Source organism: Pseudophryne corroboree, chromosome 6 (assembly GCF_028390025.1).
Source record: "Pseudophryne corroboree isolate aPseCor3 chromosome 6, aPseCor3.hap2, whole genome shotgun sequence".
Classification (NCBI taxonomy): domain Eukaryota; kingdom Metazoa; phylum Chordata; class Amphibia; order Anura; family Myobatrachidae; genus Pseudophryne; species Pseudophryne corroboree.
Window position 1 is genome coordinate 79,523,352 of NC_086449.1, and position 21,474 is coordinate 79,544,825.

At 47.3% G+C, this 21,474-nt stretch overlaps 1 protein-coding gene across 1 annotated transcript in view; it reads right to left on the reverse strand.

Annotated features, from left to right (window-relative positions):
- Positions 1 to 21,474, reverse strand: part of LOC134936265 (tetraspanin-1-like) — a 117,976-nt gene that overhangs the window by 29,861 nt on the left and 66,641 nt on the right. The window contains exon 7 of the mRNA XM_063931273.1: positions 3,525 to 3,644. Within this exon, the coding sequence (XP_063787343.1) occupies positions 3,525 to 3,644 (120 nt within the window). The remainder of the gene's footprint in view (positions 1 to 3,524; positions 3,645 to 21,474) is intronic.

Sequence of the window (21,474 nt, forward strand, 5' to 3'; positions counted from 1 at the left end):
CTGCACGTACAATAAGACTCTCCTCTAGTCTCCAAACCTTCAAGTGTTCCCTGAAAACTCCCCTATTCAGACAAGTTTATCAAATTCCAGAACCCCTCTCAATGGCGCGCTGGTGGGGCCGCATGTTGTCTGGGTGACTCCCCCTCCCCTCATGATGGGTATGACAGGCAGCCGTTCAGGTGTATTGCGAGGCCGGACCGCGTTATTGTTGATAGAAGTATGGGCACTGTAGGGCCAGGCAGCAAGCTGTCAGAGCTAAGGGGCCGGGTTGAGTGACAAGGCTCGTAGTGGGCGGAGCTGAGGAAGCCGCCCAGAGTTCTCTCAAAGTTCTTCAGTCAGCCGGCTGTGCTAAGAAGCCAGGCTGACTGAGGAAGTGGCCAGCGGGTGGAGCCGATTCAGATGAGAGGGGCAGGAATAACCTGCAGAATGGGGGGGTGGGTGGCTGGTGGTGGGTTAAGGTAGATACTGGAAGGACAATTGACAGAGGGACACGCTGGTGCTGATGATCATGGCTCCAGCCTGCTCCCACTCACATTGAGTAGCAGGGCTGGGATCATCAGCACCAGCGGGACCCACTGCCAGCCTTTACTTTAGATCCAGGTTTAAAAAAGGTGGCATGGGGGTTGTGTGCCCCCCTTCCCCCCAGGGGACGTCTTCATTCCTAAATTGAACTAGTTAACATCAGCTTCCTCTCTTCACTAATGATGCCCCACCCCCATATGACAGCTCCTTCCTTTTCCCTCGTCCCTTGCTTCCAGGGTTGGACTGGCCCACAGGGGTACAGGGGAAACCACCGGTGGGCCCTACTGCCTGGGGGCCCACCCCCTCCTCTAGGGATCAGGTTCCAGACTGTGCTGTTACTAAACTAGTACATGCATGCACTACAGTATTTACTGTATATATTTATCTAGGGGACTAATCCATGCAAAATGGTTAGGCAAACCAATGCGGCGGCTGGGCACACCCCCTCTAGAGACTGGCCACACCCCTAAACATGGGCCTCTACCACTGTATTCCCCCGGTGGGCCCTACATGCCCCAGTCCGACACTGCCTGCTTCCCCTGACTGGGCTAGACACAGGCACTCAGGGGACAGCTGTGTTTCTGCTCCTCCCCCACTCCCCCTCTGTGTTTGCTCCCCCCCACCCTTCTGTGCCTCTGCCCCCTCTCCCATATGTAGCTCTGCCACTTCCCTGTGTAATGTGAATAAGGGGCACTACTGTCAGTAGCTGGTTAGCATGGTGACAATATACCCCTCACAAGGACTTATATGGATTTGCTTTATGGATATAATTATTGTATGTGTTCAATTCTGTTGTGTTTAATAAATGTATATTTTATATATCTTCGGCTCTTTGGACATTCTACTATAAATTATATTCTTGAGCGCCGCTGTAAATTTCACATTTTTTCTATTTCAGTCTAATTAGGAGTTAAACACAGCCCCTCTACAGAGGCGAACTTGGGATTACAATTATATTGTTAATTCTTTTTTACCTTTGATTAGCACCATCTACACAGGCGCTTCAATTGTTTGTTTTAATATCGAGCATGGGGACATGTGTGACAAATGGTGGTGTCCTGCATATATAGAGAGTCTGATGGCATGAAAAGAGGCTGATATGGCTTGATGGCACATGTGCAAATTTTAAACTTTATTTGTGTGTTCTATTCAAACTCAAATTTTTGGTCAATAAATCTCCCTTACTTTTCAGAGTGGCCCACTCAAAATCAGGGTGTAGGTGCTGGCGTGGAGTGTGTGTGTGTGTGGGGAGGAGGGGAATGCATATGCACCTTGGCCCACCACTCTCAAGTTCCGCCACTGGGTCAGGGATAGGTTGAGGTGTAAGCAGCGATAGGGTGCAGTGACAGCTAGGACTCAGGGTTATGCCATAGCGGACAGTCAGTACCAGCCGGTGGCCGCACCATTATGTTTCATTTTATTTCTCTGGGGTGTATTATATCTAGTTGTATTATTAGGAACTAGGGAGAAATTAAATGAAGCCATGTGATTCTACTGAGAGAATGTAAAATAGTGCTAGACATGTTCCTAGGCAGTGCAAGACACGCCCAAAAGGTGGTGGTAGACAGTCACGTCCCTCCTGCGGTGCACCCCCTAATCAAATTAGATGCGCACGCCCTGACTATACAGTCCACACATATCCTCACGTGTTTTCTCTTCCTTCACTTTCCGGTTCATCATTGCTGCAGTGTGATATCATGCAGCCCACCGAGAACCTTTGCATCCCGGTGGACAACTATGCAATAGGTAGCACCTACCCTTGTGTATCAATGCCTATTTCCCTATAGATTGTAAGCTTGCGAGCAGGGCCCTCCTACCTCTATGACTGTTTGTTATTTTCCCGTTTTGTTTTATCATTGTTGTTTCCAATTGTAAAGCGCAACGGAATTTGCTGCGCTACATAAGAAAATGTTAATAAATAAAATAAATGGTGGGTAATCTAGGTTCCTTATCCTGCACTGCCTCTAGCACCCCTGGGTGCTTCACACAGGATCAAGGGTGCCACCTATAGCATTTAACTACAAATCTCCGGTTACCTTAATAGACAAAGACAAATACTGTACAGACATAAATCAGAGGGGATTTTGCTAAACATTTACAACACATGTTTATAGATCGACCCTTATTTCTGGGTCCTTTGTAAACATTCACTTAATTTAGGAGACACTTTGGGGACAGTACACAGTCAAAATGTATGTCTGTTTTTGGAACTTTTAATTTTTTTTTTTTTAAACAATGTACATACTCTGAAATCAAGGGTCTCATTCCGACCCGTTCGCACACTGCAGTTTGTTGCAGCGGTGCGAAAGGGTTGGAACTGCACATGCACGGCGGATGCATTGCACACGTGCAGCAGCGACGCCGCCAGCGGAAAAAGTGATTGCAGCGGCGATTGCAAGAAGACTGGCAGGCAGGAGGCGTTCCGGGGCGTCAACTGAACGTTTCCCAGGCGTGGTGAGGCGAACGCAGGTGTGTCCAGGCGTTTGGAGGGCGGATGTCTGACGTTAATTCTGAGACCTTCGTCGCTGGATCTGTCGCACAGGGTAAGTAAGTCTGACCCTGGTACTTTTTTAGCATAGCAGGGCTGCACAAGCGATCGCAGCCCTGCTATGCTAAAATACACTCCCCCATAGGCGGGGTCAAGTTGATCGCACGAGCAGCAAAAAGTTGCTACGTGCGATCAACTCGGAATGAGGGCCCATGGGCAATACATTTCAGTCATACTTCCACTTGAGATTGAAGAGGTGGACCTGGATTGTACCGAGGCGTTCTATCTTACAAAAAGTCCCATCTTACAAAAAGGGGCCTGGTTCAAGACCGCAATGATAATAATGATGAGTATAAAAATCACACTTATGAATAGAGGAAGTCCAGCCGGCAAATATACACATGTAATGAGGAAATAATTATGGCCAGGTTGCGATCAGTCCAGCATCAGCCCCAGTTTACGTATAATAGCTCTCTACACCTATAATTGTCACAAGTGGCTCCTTTGTTATTACCTCTTTCATTGTTGCGTTCCATACTGTAGTCAGCTCATTTTTATTCTTGTCACTGCTCCCGTAATCATCTCGGAGGAATTTCACAGCCACGTTACCAATGTACTCTATAAAGATATTAGACTGAGAAAGGAAAACAAGTTTAAATTAGTTTCTGCATTGTATCAGTATTCTCTATATATTATAGTGTAAGCCCTGTAGGTTAAGATATACTTGTAGTATTCCCTTACCTGCCTGTATTGTATCTGTATACTCTGTATCATGGTAGTCTGGGCCAGGATACATCTATCCACTAGGATAATACAATTCTGGAACTTGTTTACCTTCATTGGCACAGATCATGGCTGTGGTTGGTGGCCATTGGACAGCCAGAGGATGCTTTATTATAAACACAATTGCCAAAGTCATATGATTTGTGGCCCCACAGTTACTATGTATGCTGTCATACCCAGCAATGGTACACATAGGGGGGTATTCAATTGAAGTCAGAAACTGTCGTCTCGTCGTAAAGATGTCAGTTTCCGACTGTTTTAGGTCGGAAGGGGTTCCGACGTATTCAATGCTGCCCCCTTTTTTCCGACAAGTCGGGTAATCCGACTTGTCGGAAACCTGTCGGAAAGCTAGCGGATCGGCGTGTACTGTCGGAAGCGCGGCCAAACCCATTTCTGACAATATCAAACCGACTTTAAAAAAAGTCGGATTGGCATTGTCGGGAACGGGCCAAACTTGTCAGGTTTGGCCAGGCATTGAATACTCACAAGACGGATCCTTTCAGTTGGAAAGGATCCAACATGAATTGAATACACCCCATGGGGGGGTTCTGAGTGCCCAGTGTCCCACCCAATGAAGATGTTCCTGAGATGTAGACCGCTGTGTCTCTGTCACTACACTAGCCTGCAATCAGAACCCCACCCCTTCATAGTGGAATGCCATGATTTGTGGGTCTATGGGAATCATCATAGTGGGGGCCACTATGATGATTCCCATAGACCCATATAACTGCAAATAATGGTATTACATCATGAGGGTGCAGAAACTGTGAAGTGCCTTGTTCTATCCCCACCAGCGACATGCTGCTGCATCTCCCATCTCCAAGTAATAGAATATGTGTGCTTGTGTGTTTTATATATAGTAATATAGTGTGTGCTATACAAATCTGCATTTGCACTCTTTTCTGGATCAGCCCTTTAGTCTGCTAAATTGATGGATGGCCCTGGCCAATCACTAATCAGAGTGTTACAAGGTCCTGATACACTGATTGGTGGATGGCTGGAGCTATACACCAATCGGTGTGCATAAACCTTGACTACTGACTATATGGACATCTGAAAACAGCCAATCCTGCTCTCAGGGAGACTATGTGGGACTGCTGGAGGGGTAAATAATTAATTTTGGGTCAGTTCATGCAGACTGACACCCGACTTTGTCACCAATAGCATTAAGGTGATCTGCATTATAAAGCAGCTAGACATATAAGGTCTGTATAACAAAGACATCATGTGCCTGTGCTCTGCATAATTAAGATACAAGAGAATATGCATTTTAAAGCCTCTGGAAATTACGTGCAATCGCAGTACATGCGCAGTCTGCCGAAAATTACTCTGTTGCGTGTACATCGGCATTGTGTACAAACATGTATTAGGCCCATAGGTCAGTAGGGGCGGGATGTACTAAATGGACAATGCAGTAAAGCCCCGTTTACAGCATTTTCCGAATGTACTAAGCCCCAGGCGCCGGGTCAGCAACGTGGAGGGGATCGCCATAAATACACCATAAAAGCCTATGGGCTTTCTACGCAGCTCTGGTGTGAGGGATCCGATCATATCCCTTCTCTTAGTACATCCAGCCCTAGAAAACTCACTGTATGGTCACTTGAACGCTCTCTGTATTGTAAATAAGGCACTAGAATGTTGTTGTTTTTTGTTTTTTTTATATGGATCACTAAAAAGCCTTCTGTATTGTACCTAAGGGGGACATGTACTAAGCAGTGATAAAAGTGGAGAAGTGAGCCAGTGGAGAAGTTGCCCATGCCAACCAATCAGCATTGATGTAACATTTATAATTTGCATACTATAAAAGTATACAGAGCTGCTGATTGGTTGCCATGGGCTACTTCTCCACTGGCTCACTTCTCCACTTTTATCACTGCTTAGTACATGCCCCCCTATGTCAATAGAATACTCTCTGGGTTCTATCCAGAGCTCTAGAATACTATATGCAATGCATTGAGGTTACTCAGGTACGCTTTATATTGTACATAGGCCACCAGCATATTCTATCTATGGTATAGATTTGTTGGAAACCTCTTTGTATTGTAAATCACTTCTTAGAATGCTCTCTGTTTTGTAATCGAGTCAGTAAAATGCTGTCTGCATTATAAATCACTTACTGGGATGCTCTATATATTGTAAATCAGTTGCTAGAACGCTCTCTCTTTTGTAAATCAGTCATATATGATCCCTGTATTGTAAATCAGTTATTTGAATGCACTCTGTATTGTAAATCAGTAGAAAGAATGCTTTCTGCATGGAGCTGACAGATTTTGTATTTGATTATAGCTTTCATAAAACAATTTGTCAGGGACTTTGGGATCTATGTACTTAGGATCCGATTCAGTTAGGATTGCAAATTCTGCTATGAGCAGAATTTGCAATCCTTCTGATCGCATGCTGGGGCAAGGCCATCCAGCATGATACCCACCGCCTCCCCCCTGCGACCACGCTGAATTTGCAGTCGCAACGGAATTTCAGCGTGATTGCAGAAAGTAGGGTAGACTCCTGCAGGCGCAGCCTGGCTGCGATGGCAGGAGGCCCGCCGCCATCTTTGTGATCACAGCGGCTGCGTAATGTCACGCAGACGCCCTGATCGCTACCATGCCATGCCCCCCCCCCCCCCCGTTCGCGCCGCCCCACCTCCATTTCCCTATTGCCGCCCCCGCAACGCTCCGTCTCCGCTTGGAAACGGAGCGTTGCTGTCTCCCTCCCGCTCTGCGAACTCCTCTGCCTGACTGACAAGCAGAGGCGTTTGCATTCCCTTGGGTGGTGCCCGTAGATGTGGGCACATGCACCCACATCATGTTAGTAATTTTTGCTGTGGGATTGCCCCTATCTGTATCTGTATATTAGGGGGCAAATTTTGAGGACAGGTTTTGCTTCTCTCAATTGTTATTCCTCTCTGTGTATTGTCATTTCTCTGACGTCCTAAGTGGATGCTGGGGACTCCGTCAGGACCATGGGGAATAGCGGCTCCGCAGGAGACAGGGCACAAAAATAAAGCTTTAGGATCAGGTGGTGTGCACTGGCTCCTCCCCCTATGACCCTCCTCCAAGCCTCAGTTAGGTTTTTGTGCCCGTCCGAGCAGGGTGCAATCTAGGTGGCTCTCTTAAGGAGCTGCTTAGAAAAAGTTTTTAGGTTTTTTATGTTCAGTGAGTCCTGCTGGCAACAGGCTCACTGCATCGAGGGACTTAGGGGAGAGAAGTTCAACTCACCTGCGTGCAGGATGGATTGGCTTCTTAGGCTACTGGACACCATTAGCTCCAGAGGGAGTCGGAACACAGGTCTCACCCTGGGGTTCGTCCCGGAGCCGCGCCGCCGACCCCCCTTGCAGATGCTGAAGATTGAAGGTCCAGAAACCGGCGGCAGAAGGCTTTTCAGCCTTCATGAAGGTAGCGCACAGCACTGCAGCTGTGCGCCATTGTTGTCACACACTTCACACCATAGGTCACAGAGGGTGCAGGGCGCTGCTGGGGGCGCCCTGGGCAGCAATGTATAATACCTTTTATGGCTAAAAAAATACATCACATATAGCCCTTGAGGCTATATGGATGTATTAAACCCATGCCAGATATCTCAAACTCCGGGAGAAAAGCCCGCCGGAATAGGGGGCGGGGCTTATTCTCCTCAGCACACAGCGCCATTTTCCTGCTCAGCTCCGCTGTGAGGAAGGATCCCAGGACTCTCCCCTGCACTGCACTACAGAAACAGGGTAAAACAGAGAGGGGGGGCACTTTTTTTGGCGATATTTGATATATTTAAGCTGCTATAAGGATACAACACTTATATAAGGTTGTTCCCATATATATTATAGCGCTTGGGTGTGTGCTGGCAAACTCTCCCTCTGTCTCCCCAAAGGGCTAGTGGGGTCCTGTCTTCGATAAGAGCATTCCCTGTGTGTCTGCTGTGTGTCGGTACGTGTGTGTCGACATGTATGAGGACGATGTTGGTGTGGAGGCAGAGCAATTGCCGATAATGGTGATGTCACCCCCCAGGGAGTCGACACCGGAGTGGATGGCTTTGTTTATGGAATTACGTGATAATGTCAGCACATTACAAAAATCAGTTGACGACATGAGACGGCCGGAAAACCAGTTGGTACCTGCCCAGGCGTCTCAGACACCGTCAGGGGCTGTAAAACGCCCTTTACCTCAGTCGGTCGACACAGACCCAGACACGGACACTGAATCTAGTGTCGACGGTGAAGAAACAAACGTATTTTCAAGTAGGGCCACACGTTATATGATCACGGCAATGAAGGAGGCTTTGCATATCTCTGATACTGCAAGTACCACAAAAAGGGGTATTATGTGGGGGGTGAAAAAACTACCTGTAGTTTTTCCTGAATCAGAGGAATTGAATGATGTATGTGATGAAGCGTGGGTTAACCCAGATAGAAAAGTGCTAATTTCAAAAAAGTTATTGGCATTATACCCTTTCCCGCCAGAGGTTAGGGCGCGCTGGGAAACACCCCCTAGGGTGGATAAGGCGCTCACACGCTTATCAAAACAAGTGGCGTTACCGTCTCCTGATACGGCCGCCCTCAAGGATCCAGCTGATAGGAGGCTGGAAACTACCCTAAAAAGTATATACACACATACTGGTGTTATACTGCGACCAGCCATCGCCTCAGCCTGGATGTGCAGTGCTGGGGTGGTCTGGTAGGATTCCCTGACTGAAAATATTGATACCCTGGATAGGGACAGTATTTTATTGACTATAGAGCAATTAAAGGATGCTTTTCTTTATATGCGAGATGCTCAGAGGGATATTTGCACTCTGGCATCGAGAGTAAATGCGATGTCCATATCTGCCAGAAGAAGTTTATGGACGCGACAGTGGTCAGGTGATGCGGATTCTAAACGACATATGGAAGTATTGCCGTATAAAGGGGAGGAATTATTTGGCGTCGGTCTATCGGATCTGGTGGCCACGGCAACTGCCGGAAAATCCACCTTTTTACCTCAGACCCCCTCCCAACAGAAAAAGACACCGTCTTTTCAGCCGCAGTCCTTTCGGTCCTATAAGAACAAGCGGGCAAAAGGACAGTCATATCTGCCCCGGGGCAGAGGAAGGGGTAAGAGAGGACAGCAAGCTGCCCCTGCCCAGGAACAGAAGCCCTCCCAGGGTTCTGCAAAGCCCTCAGCATGACGCTGGGGCTTTACAAGCGGACTCAGGAGCAGTGGGGGGTCGACTCAAGAATTTCAGCGCACAGTGGGCTTGCTCACAGGTGGACCCCTGGATCCTGCAGGTAGTATCTCAGGGTTACAGGTTGGAATTCGAGAAGTCTCCCCCTCGCCGGTTCCTAAAGTCTGCTTTGCCAACGTCTCCCTCAGACAGGGCGACGGTATTGGAAGCCATTCACAAGCTGTTTTCTCAGCAGGTGATAGTCAAGGTACCCCTCCTACAACAAGGAAAAGGGTATTACTCCACACTATTTGTGGTACCGAAGCCGGACGGCTCGGTAAGACCTATTCTAAATCTGAAATCTTTGAATCTGTACATACAGAAATTCAAATTCAAGATGGAGTCACTCAGAGCAGTGATAGCGAATCTGGAAGAAGGGGACTTTATGGTGTCCCTGGACATAAAGGATGCTTACATGCATGTCCAAATTTGCCCTTCACATCAAGGGTACCTCAGGTTCGTGGTGCAAAACTGTCATTATCAGTTTCAGACGCTGCCGTTTGGATTGTCCACGGCACCTCGGGTCTTTACCAAGGTAATGGCCGAAATGATGATCCTTCTTCGAAGAAGAGGCGTATTAATTATCCCTTACTTGGACGATCTCCTGATAAGGGCAAGGTCCAGAGAACAGCTGGAGGACGGAGTAGCACTAACCCAATTAGTGCTGCAACAACACAGGTGGATTCTGAATTTTCCAAAATTTCAGTTGACACCGACAACACGTCTGCTGTTCCTGGGAATGATTCTGGACACGGTTCAGAAAAAGGTGTTTCTTCCGGAGGAGAAAGCCAAGGAGTTATCCAAACTTGTCAGGAACCTCCTAAAACCAGGAAAAGTGTCTGTGCATCAATGCACAAGAGTCCTGGGAAAGATGGTGGCTTCTTACGAAGCGATTCCATTCGGCAGATTCCACGCACGAACTTTTCAGTGGGATCTGTTGGACAAATGGTCCGGATCGCATCTGCAGATGCACCAGCGGATAACCTTATCACCACGGACAAGGGTGTCTCTTCTGTGGTGGTTGCAGAGTGCTCATCTGTTAGAGGGCCGCAGATTCGGCATACAGGACTGGGTCCTGGTGACCACGGATGCCAGTCTGAGAGGCTGGGGAGCGGTCACACAGGGAAGAAACTTCCAGGGAGTATGGTCAAGCCTGGAGATGTCTTTTCACATAAACATACTGGAGCTAAGGGTCAGCCGGTGTTGATCCAGTCGGACAACATAACGGCAGTCGCCCACGTAAACAGACAGGGCGGCACAAGAAGCAGGACAGCAATGGCAGAAGCTGCAAGGATTCTTCGCTGGGCGGAAGATCATGTGATAGCACTGTCAGCAGTGTTCATTCCGGGAGTGGACAACTGGGAAGCAGACTTCCTCAGCAGACACGATCTACACCCGGGAGAGTGGGGACTTCATCCAGAAGTCTTCCACATGATTGTGAACCGTTGGGAAAAACCAAAGGTGGATATGATGGCGTCCCGCCTCAACAAAAAACTGGACAGGTATTGCGCCAGGTCAAGAGACCCTCAGGCAATAGCTGTGGACGCTCTGGTAACACCGTGGGTGTTCCAGTCAGTGTATGTGTTCCCTCCTCTGCCTCTCATACCAAAAGTACTGAGAATTATACGGCAAAGGGGAGTAAGAACGATACTCGTGGCTCCGGATTGGCCAAAAAGAACTTGGTACCCGGAACTTCAAGAGATGCTCACGGAGGATCCGTGGCCTCTACCTCTAAGACGGGACCTGCTTCAGCAGGGACCGTGTCTATTCCAAGACTTACCGCGGCTGCGTTTGACGGCGTGGCGGTTGCACGCCGAATTCTAAGGGAAAAAGGCATTCCGGAAGAGGTCATTCCTACACTGGTAAAAGCCAGGAAGGAGGTGACGGCACAACATTATCACCGCATTTGGAGAAAATATGTTGCGTGGTGTGAGGCCAGGAAGGCCCCCACGGAGGAATTTCAATTGGGTCGATTCCTACATTTCCTGCAAACAGGATTGTCTATGGGCCTCAAATTGGGGTCCATTAAGGTTCAAATTTCGGCCCTGTCGATTTTCTTCCAGAAAGAATTGGCTTCTGTTCCTGAAGTCCAGACTTTTGTAAAAGGAGTACTACATATACAGCCCCCGGTTGTGCCCCCAGTGGCTCCGTGGGACCTTAATGTAGTTTTGGATTTTCTCAAATCTCATTGGTTTGAGCCACTCAAATCGGCGGATTTGAAATATCTTACATGGAAAGTAACCATGCTACTGGCCCTGGCTTCAGCCAGGAGAGTGTCAGAATTGGCGGCTTTATCCTATAAAAGCCCATATCTGATTTTCCATTCGGACAGGGCAGAACTGCGGACGCGTCCTCATTTTCTGCCTAAGGTGGTGTCAGCGTTTCACCTGAACCAGCCTATTGTGGTGCCTGCGGCTACTAGCGATTTGGAGGATTCCAAGTTGTTGGACGTGGTCCGGGCATTAAAAATATATATTTCAAGAACTGCTGGAGTCAGAAAGTCTGACTCGCTGTTTATATTGTATGCACCCAACAAGCTGGGTGCTCCTGCTTCTAAGCAGACGATTGCTCGTTGGATTTGTAGCACAATTCAACTTGCACATTCTGTGGCAGGCCTGCCACAGCCTAAATCTGTCAAGGCCCATTCCACAAGGAAAGTGGGCTCATCCTGGGCGGCTGCCCGGGGGGTCTCGGCATTACAACTCTGCCGAGCAGCTACGTGGTCGGGGGAGAACACGTTTGTAAAATTCTACAAATTTGATACCCTGGCTAAAGAGGACCTGGAGTTCTCTCATTCGGTGCTGCAGAGTCATCCGCACTCTCCCGCCCGTTTGGGAGCTTTGGTATAATCCCCATGGTCCTGACGGAGTCCCCAGCATCCACTTAGGACGTCAGAGAAAATAAGATTTTACTTACCGATAAATCTATTTCTCGTAGTCCGTAGTGGATGCTGGGCGCCCATCCCAAGTGCGGATTGTCTGCAATACTTGTACATAGTAGAGATGAGCGGGTTCGGTTTCTCTGAAACCGAACCCGCACGAACTTCATGTTTTTTTTACGGGTCCGAGCAGACTCGGATCCTCCCGCCTTGCTCGGTTAACCCGAGCGCGCCCGAACGTCATCATGACGCTGTCGGATTCTCGCGAGACTCGGATTCTATATAAGGAGCCGCGCGTCGCCGCCATTTTCACACGTGCATTGAGATTGATAGGGAGAGGACGTGGCTGGCGTCCTCTCCATTAGAAATTAGATTAGAAGAGAGAGAGAGATTGTGCAGAGTCAGACAGAGTTTACCACAGTGACCAGTGCAGTTGTTGTTAGTTAACTTTTATTTATTTTAATATAATATATCCGTTCTCTGCTATATCCGTTCTCTGCCTGAAAAAAAACGATACACAGCAGCAGCCAGTCACACAGTGTGACTCAGTCTGTGTGCACTCAGCTCAGCCCAGTGTGCTGCACATCAATGTATAAAAGGCAAAGCTTATAATAATTGTGGGGGAGACTGGGGAGCACTGCAGGTTGTTATAGCAGGAGCCCCCAGGAGTACATAATATTATATTAATTTAAAATTAAACAGTGCACACTTTTGCTGCAGGAGTGCCACTGCCAGTGTGACTAGTGGTGACCAGTGCCTGACCACCAGTATAGTAGTATATTGTTGTATGTATTGTATACTATCTCTTTATCAACCAGTCTATATTAGCAGCAGACACAGTACAGTGCGGTAGTTCACGGCTGTGGCTACCTCTGTGTCGGCAGTCGGAACTCGGCAGGCAGTCCGTCCATCCATAATTGTATTACAATATATACCACCTAACCGTGGTATTTTTTTTTCTTTCTTTATACCGTCGTCATAGTGTCATACTAGTTGTTACGAGTATACTACTATCTCTTTATCAACCAGTGTACAGTGCGGTAGTTCACGGCTGTGGCTACCTCTGTGTCGGCAGTCGGCAGGCAGTCCGTCCATCCATAATTGTATTATTATTATAATATATACCACCTAACCGTGGTTTTTTTTTCATTCTTTATACCGTCATAGTGTCATACTAGTTGTTACGAGTATACTACTATCTCTTTATCAACCAGTGTACAGTGCGGTAGTTCACGGCTGTGGCTACCTCTGTGTCGGCAGTCGGCAGGCAGTCCGTCCATCCATAATTGTATTATTATTATAATATATACCACCTAACCGTGGTTTTTTTTTCATTCTTTATACCGTCGTCATAGTGTCATACTAGTTGTTACGAGTATACTACTATCTCTTTATCAACCAGTGTACAGTGCGGTAGTTCACGGCTGTGGCTACCTCTGTGTCGGCAGTCGGCAGGCAGTCCGTCCATCCATAATTGTATTATTATTATAATATATACCACCTAACCGTGGTTTTTTTTTCATTCTTTATACCGTCGTCATAGTGTCATACTAGTTGTTACGAGTATACTACTATCTCTTTATCAACCAGTGTACAGTGCGGTAGTTCACGGCTGTGGCTACCTCTGTGTCGGCACTCGGCAGGCAGTCCGTCCATCCATAATTGTATTATTATTATAATATATACCACCTAACTGTGGTATTTTTTTTTCTTTCTTTATACCGTCGTCATAGTGTCATACTAGTTGTTACGAGTATACTACTATCTCTTTATCAACCAGTGTACAGTGCGGTAGTTCACGGCTGTGGCTACCTCTGTGTCGGCAGTCGGCAGGCAGTCCGTCCATCCATAATTGTATTATTATTATAATATATACCACCTAACTGTGGTATTTTTTTTTCTTTCTTTATACCGTCGTCATAGTGTCATACTAGTTGTTACGAGTATACTACTATCTCTTTATCAACCAGTGTACAGTGCGGTAGTTCACGGCTGTGGCTACCTCTGTGTCGGCAGTCGGCAGGCAGTCCGTCCATCCATAATTGTATTATTATTATAATATATACCACCTAACCGTGGTTTTTTTTTTCATTCTTTATACCGTCGTCATAGTGTCATACTAGTTGTTACGAGTATACTACTATCTCTTTATCAACCAGTGTACAGTGCGGTAGTTCACGGCTGTGGCTACCTCTGTGTCGGCAGTCGGCAGGCAGTCCGTCCATCCATAATTGTATTTTCTCTATCGTCCTAAGTGGATGCTGGGGTTCCTGAAAGGACCATGGGGAATAGCGGCTCCGCAGGAGACAGGGCACAAAAGTAAAGCTTTTACAGGTCAGGTGGTGTGTACTGGCTCCTCCCCCTATGACCCTCCTCCAGACTCCAGTTAGATTTTTGTGCCCGGCCGAGAAGGGTGCAATTCTAGGTGGCTCTCATAAAGAGCTGCTTAGAGAGTTTAGCTTAGGTTTTTTATTTTACAGTGATTCCTGCTGGCAACAGGATCACTGCAACGAGGGACAGAGGGGAGAAGAAGTGAACTCACCTGCGTGCAGGATGGATTGGCTTCTTGGCTACTGGACATGAAGCTCCAGAGGGACGATCACAGGTACAGCCTGGATGGTCACCGGAGCCACGCCGCCGGCCCCCTCACAGATGCTGAAGCAAGAAGAGGTCCAGAATCGGCGGCTGAAGACTCCTGCAGTCTTCTTAAGGTAGCGCACAGCACTGCAGCTGTGCGCCATTTTCCTCTCAGCACACTTCACACGGCAGTCACTGAGGGTGCAGGGCGCTGGGGGGGGGGCGCCCTGGGAGGCAAATGAAAACCTTTAAAAAGGCTAAAAATACCTCACATATAGCCCCTGCCTAAATGTACTAAATAGCGGGAGACGAGCCCGCCGAAAAAGGGGCGGGGCCTATCTCCTCAGCACACGGCGCCATTTTCTGTCACAGATCCGCTGGTCAGGAAGGCTCCCAGGTCTCTCCCCTGCACTGCACTACAGAAACAGGGTATAACAGAGAGGGGGGGCAAAATAAATGGCAATATATTAATATAAAAGCAGCTATAAGGGAGCACTTAATCATAAGGCTATCCCTGTCATATATAGCGCTTTTTGGTGTGTGCTGGCAGACTCTCCCTCTGTCTCCCCAAAGGGCTAGTGGGTCCTGTCTTCGTATAGAGCATTCCCTGTGTGTCTGCTGTGTGTCGGTACGTGTGTGTCGACATGTATGAGGACGTTATTGGTGTGGAGGCGGAGCAATTGCCAAATATGAGGATGTCACCTCCTAGGGGGTCGACACCAGAATGGATGCCTTTATTTGTGGAATTACGGGATAGCGTCAACTCGCTTAAGCAGTCGTTTGCCGACATGAGGCGGCCGGACACTCAATTAGTGCCTGTCCAGGCGCCTCAAACACCGTCAGGGGCTGTAAAACGCCCCTTGCCTCAGTCGGTCGACACAGACCCAGACACAGGCACTGATTCCGGTGGTGAAGGTGACGAATCAACCGTATTTTCCAGTAGGGCCACACGTTATATGATTTTGGCAATAAAGGAGATGTTACATTTAGCTGATACTACAGGTACCACTAAACAGGGTATTATGTGGGGTGTGAAAAAACTACCAGTAGTTTTTACCGAATCAGAAGAATTAAATGACGTGTGTGATGAAGCGTGGGGTGCCCCGATAAAAAACTGCTAATTTCAAAGAAGTTATTGGCTTTATACCCTTTCCCGCCAGAGGTTAGGGAGCGCTGGGAAACACCTCCTAGGGTGGACAAAGCGCTAACACGCTTATCAAAACAAGTGGCGTTACCCTCTCCTGAGACGGCCGCACTTAAAGATCCATCAGATAGGAGGATGGAAAATATCCAAAAAGGTATATACACACATGCAGGTGTTATACTACGACCAGCTATTGCGACTGCCTGGATGTGCAGTGCTGGGGTAGTTTGGTCAGAGTCCCTGATCGAAAATATTGATACCCTGGACAGGGACAATATTTTACTGTCGTTAGAACAAATAAAGGATGCATTTCTTTATATGCGTGATGCACAGAGAGATATCTGCACACTGGCATCACGGGTAAGTGCTATGTCCATTTCGGCCAGAAGAGCTTTATGGACACGACAGTGGACAGGCGATGCGTAGAGGAGTTATTTGGGGTCGGTCTATCGGATTTGGTGGCCACGGCTACGGCCGGGAAATCCACCTTTCTACCTCAAGTCACTCCCCAACAGAAAAAGGCACCGACTTTTCAACCGCAGCCCTTTCGTTCCTTTCAAAATAAGAGAGCAAAGGGCTATTCATATCTGCCACGAGGCAGAGGACGAGGGAAGAGACAGCAACAGGCAGCTCCTTCCCAGGAACAGAAGCCCTCCCCGGCTTCTACAAAAGCCTCAGCATGACGCTGGGGCTTCGCAAGCGGACTCGGGGGCGGTAGGCGGTCGTCTCAAGAATTACAGCGCGCAGTGGGCTCACTCGCAGGTAAATCCCTGGATCCTGCAGATAATATCTCAGGGGTACAGGTTGAAATTAGAGACAGAGCCACCTCGCCGTTTCCTGAAGTCTGCTTTACCAACGTCCCCCTCAGGAAGGGAGACGGTTTTGGAAGCCATTCACAAGCTGTATTCTCAGCAGGTGATAGTCAAGGTACCTCTTCTACAACAAGGGAAGGGGTATTATTCCACTCTTTTTGTGGTACCGAAGCCGGATGGCTCGGTAAGGCCTATTCTAAATCTGAAGTCCTTGAACCTGTACATAAAGAAGTTCAAGTTCAAGATGGAGTCACTCAGAGCAGTGATAGCGAACCTGGAAGAAGGGGACTTTATGGTATCCTTGGACATCAAGGATGCGTATCTCCACGTTCCAATTACCCCTCACACAGGGGTACCTCAGGTTCGTTGTACAAAACTGTCACTATCAGTTTCAGACGCTGCCGTTTGGTTTGTCCACGGCACCTCGGGTCTTTACAAAGGTAATGGCCGAGATAATATTTCTTCTTCGAAGAAAAGGCGTATTAATTATCCCATACTTGGACGATCTCCTAATAAGGGCAAGGTCCAGAGAACAGCTAGAGATGGGTTTAGCACTATCTCAAGAGGTGCTAAAGCAGCACGGATGGATTCTGAATATTCCAAAATCCCAATTAATGCCGACAACTCGTCTGCTGTTCCTGGGGATGATTCTGGACACAGTTCAGAAAAAGGTTTTTCTTTCCGAAGAAAAAGCCAAGGAGTTATCTGACCTGGTCAGGAACCTCCTAAAACCAGGAAAGGTGTCTGTACATCAATGCACAAGAGTCCTGGGAAAAAAAAATGGTAGCTTCTTACGAAGCAATCCCTTTCGGCAGATTCCATGCAAAGGGATCTGTTGGACAAATGGTCAGGGTCGCATCTTCAGATGCACCTGCGGATAACCCTGTCGCCGAGGACAAGGGTATCCCTTCTGTGGTGGTTGCAGGAGGCTCATCTATTGGAGGGCCGCAGATTCGGCATGCAGGATTGGATCCTGGTGACCACGGATGCCAGCCTGAGAGGCTGGGGAGCAGTCACACAGGGAAGAAATTTCCAGGGAGTGTGGTCGAGCCTGAAAAAGTCTCTTCACATAAGCATTCTGGAACTAAGAGCAATCTACAATGCTCTAAGCCAGGCGGAACCTCTGCTTCAAGGAAGACCGGTGTTGATCCAGTCGGACAACATCACGGCAGTCGCCCATGTAAACAGACAGGGCGGCACAAGAAGCAGGAGGGCAATGGCAGAAGCTGCCAGGATCCTTCGCTGGGCGGAGAATCACGTGATAGCACTGTCAGCAGTATTCATCCCGGGCGTGGACAACTGGGAAGCAGACTTCCTCAGCAGACACGACTTTCACCCGGGAGAGTGGGGACTTCATCCAGAAGTTTTCCACATGCTATTAAACCGTTGGGTAAAACCAATGGTGGACATGATGGCGTCTCGCCTCAACAAAACACTGGACAGGTATTGCGCCAGGTCAAGAGATCCGCAGGCAATAGCTGTGGACGCGCTGGTAACACCTTGGGTGTACCAGTCGGTATATGTGTTTCCTCCTCTGCCTCTCATACCAAAGGTATTGAGGATTATACGGCAAAGAGGAGTAAGACTAGTGGCTCCGGATTGGCCAAGAAGGACTTGGTACCCGGAACTTCAAGAGATGGTCACGGACGATCCGTGGCCTCTACTTCTGAGAAGGGACCTGCTTCAGCAGGGTCCTTGTCTTTTTTAAGACTTACCGCGGCTGCGTTTGACGGCATGGCGTTTGAATGCCAGATCCTAAAAGGAAAAGGCATTCCAGAAGAAGTCATTCCTACCTTGATAAAGGCAAGGAAGGAAGTCACTGCGAAGCATTATCGCCGTATTTGGCGAAAATATGTTGCGTGGTGCGAGCAGCGGAGTGCTCCGATGGAGGAATTTCAACTGGGTCGTTTTCCTACATTTCCTGCAATCAGGATTGTCTATGGGTCTCAAATTGGGATCTATTAAGGTTCAAATTTCGGCCCTATCAATATTCTTCCAAAAAGAATTGGCCTCAGTCCCTGAGGTCCAGATTTTATCAAAGGAGTACTGCATATACAGCCTCCTGTGGTGCCTAAGGTGGCACCGTGGGATCTAAATGTAGTTTTAGATTTCCTCAAATCCAATTGGTTTGAACCACTAAAGAATGTGGATTTGAAATATCTCACATGGAAAGTGACTATGTTACTGGCCCTGGCTTCGGCCGGGAGAGTATCTGAACTGGCGGCTTTGTTTTATAAAAGCCCTTATTTAATTTTCCATTCGACATAGGGCAGAGCTGCGGACGCGTCCGCATTTTCTCCCTAAGGTGGTATCAGCGTTTCACCTGAACCAGCCTATTGTAGTGCCTGCGGCTACAGACGACTTGAAGGACTCCAAGTTGTTGGACGTTGTCAGAGCCTTAAAAATATACATTTAAAGGACGGCTGGAGTCAGAAAATCTGACTCGCTGTTTATACTGTATGCACCCAACAAGTTGGGTGCACCTGCTTCTAAGCAGTCGATTGCTCATTGGATTTGTAACAAAATTCAACTTGCACATTCTGTGGCAGGCCTGCCACAGCCTAAATCTGTTAAGGCCCATTCCGCAAGGAAGGTGGGCTCATCTTGGGCGGCTGCCCGAGGGGTCTCGGCATTACAACTCTGCCGAGCAGCTACGTGGTCAGGGGAGAACACGTTTGTAAATTTTTACAAAATTGATACCCTGGCAAAGGAGGACCTGGAGTTCTCTCATTCGGTGCTGCAGAGTCATCCGCACTCTCCCGCCCGTTTGGGAGCTTTGGTATAATCCCCATGGTCCTTTCAGGAACCCCAGCATCCACTTAGGACGATAGAGAAAATAAGAATTTACTTACCGATAATTCTATTTCTCGGAGTCCGTAGTGGATGCTGGGCGCCCATCCCAAGTGCGGATTATCTGCAATACTTGTACATAGTTATTGTTAACTAATTCGGGTTATTGTTTAGGAAGCCATCTTTCAGAGGCTCCTCTGTTATCATACTGTTAACTGGGTTTAGATCACAAGTTGTACGGTGTGATTGGTGTGGCTGGTATGAGTCTTACCCGGGATTCAAAATCCTCCCTTATTGTGTACGCTCGTCCGGGCACAGTACCTAACTGGAGTCTGGAGGAGGGTCATAGGGGGAGGAGCCAGTACACACCACCTGACCTGTAAAAGCTTTACTTTTGTGCCCTGTCTCCTGCGGAGCCGCTATTCCCCATGGTCCTTTCAGGAACCCCAGCATCCACTACGGACTCCGAGAAATAGAATTATCGGTAAGTAAATTCTTATTATTATTATAATATATACCACCTAACTGTGGTATTTTTTTTTCTTTCTTTATACCGTCGTCATAGTGTCATACTAGTTGTTACGAGTATACTACTATCTCTTTATCAACCAGTGTACAGTGCGGTAGTTCACGGCTGTGGCTACCTCTGTGTCGGCAGTCGGCAGGCAGTCCGTCCATCCATAATTGTATTATTATTATAATATATACCACCTAACCGTGGTATTTTTTTTTCTTTCTTTATACCGTCGTCATAGTGTCATACTAGTTGTTACGAGTATACTACTATCTCTTTATCAACCAGTGTACAGTGCGGTAGTTCACGGCTGTGGCTACCTCTGTGTCGGCACTCGGCAGGCAGTCCGTCCATCCATAATTGTATTATTATTATAATATATACCACCTAACCGTGGTTTTTTTTTCATTCTTTATACCGTCGTCATAGTGTCATACTAGTTGTTACGAGTATACTACTATCTCTTTATCAACCAGTGTACAGTGCGGTAGTTCACGGCTGTGGCTACCTCTGTGTCGGCAGTCGGCAGGCAGTCCGTCCATCCATAATTGTATTATTATTATAATATATACCACCTAACTGTGGTATTTTTTTTTCTTTCTTTATACCGTCGTCATAGTGTCATACTAGTTGTTACGAGTATACTACTATCTCTTTATCAACCAGTGTACAGTGCGGTAGTTCACGGCTGTGGCTACCTCTGTGTCGGCAGTCGGCAGGCAGTCCGTCCATCCATAATTGTATTATTATTATAATATATACCACCTAACCGTGGTTTTTTTTTCATTCTTTATACCGTCGTCATAGTGTCATACTAGTTGTTACGAGTATACTACTATCTCTTTATCAACCAGTGTACAGTGCGGTAGTTCACGGCTGTGGCTACCTCTGTGTCGGCAGTCGGCAGGCAGTCCGTCCATCCATAATTGTATTATTATTATAATATATACCACCTAACCGTGGTTTTTTTTTCATTCTTTATACCGTCGTCATAGTGTCATACTAGTTGTTACGAGTATACTACTATCTCTTTATCAACCAGTGTACAGTGCGGTAGTTCACGGCTGTGGCTACCTCTGTGTCGGCAGTCGGCAGGCAGTCCGTCCATCCATAATTGTATTATTATTATAATATATACCACCTAACCGTGGTATTTTTTTTTCTTTCTTTATACCGTCGTCATAGTGTCATACTAGTTGTTACGAGTATACTACTATCTCTTTATCAACCAGTGTACAGTGCGGTAGTTCACGGCTGTGGCTACCTCTGTGTCGGCAGTCGGCAGGCAGTCCGTCCATCCATAATTGTATTATTATTATAATATATACCACCTAACCGTGGTTTTTTTTTCATTCTTTATACCGTCGTCATAGTGTCATACTAGTTGTTACGAGTATACTACTATCTCTTTATCAACCAGTGTACAGTGCGGTAGTTCACGGCTGTGGCTACCTCTGTGTCGGCAGTCGGCAGGCAGTCCGTCCATCCATAATTGTATTATTATTATAATATATACCACCTAACCGTGGTTTTTTTTTCATTCTTTATACCGTCGTCATAGTGTCATACTAGTTGTTACGAGTATACTACTATCTCTTTATCAACCAGTGTACAGTGCGGTAGTTCACGGCTGTGGCTACCTCTGTGTCGGCAGTCGGCAGGCAGTCCGTCCATCCATAATTGTATTATTATTATAATATATACCACCTAACCGTGGTTTTTTTTTCATTCTTTATACCGTCGTCATAGTGTCATACTAGTTGTTACGAGTATACTACT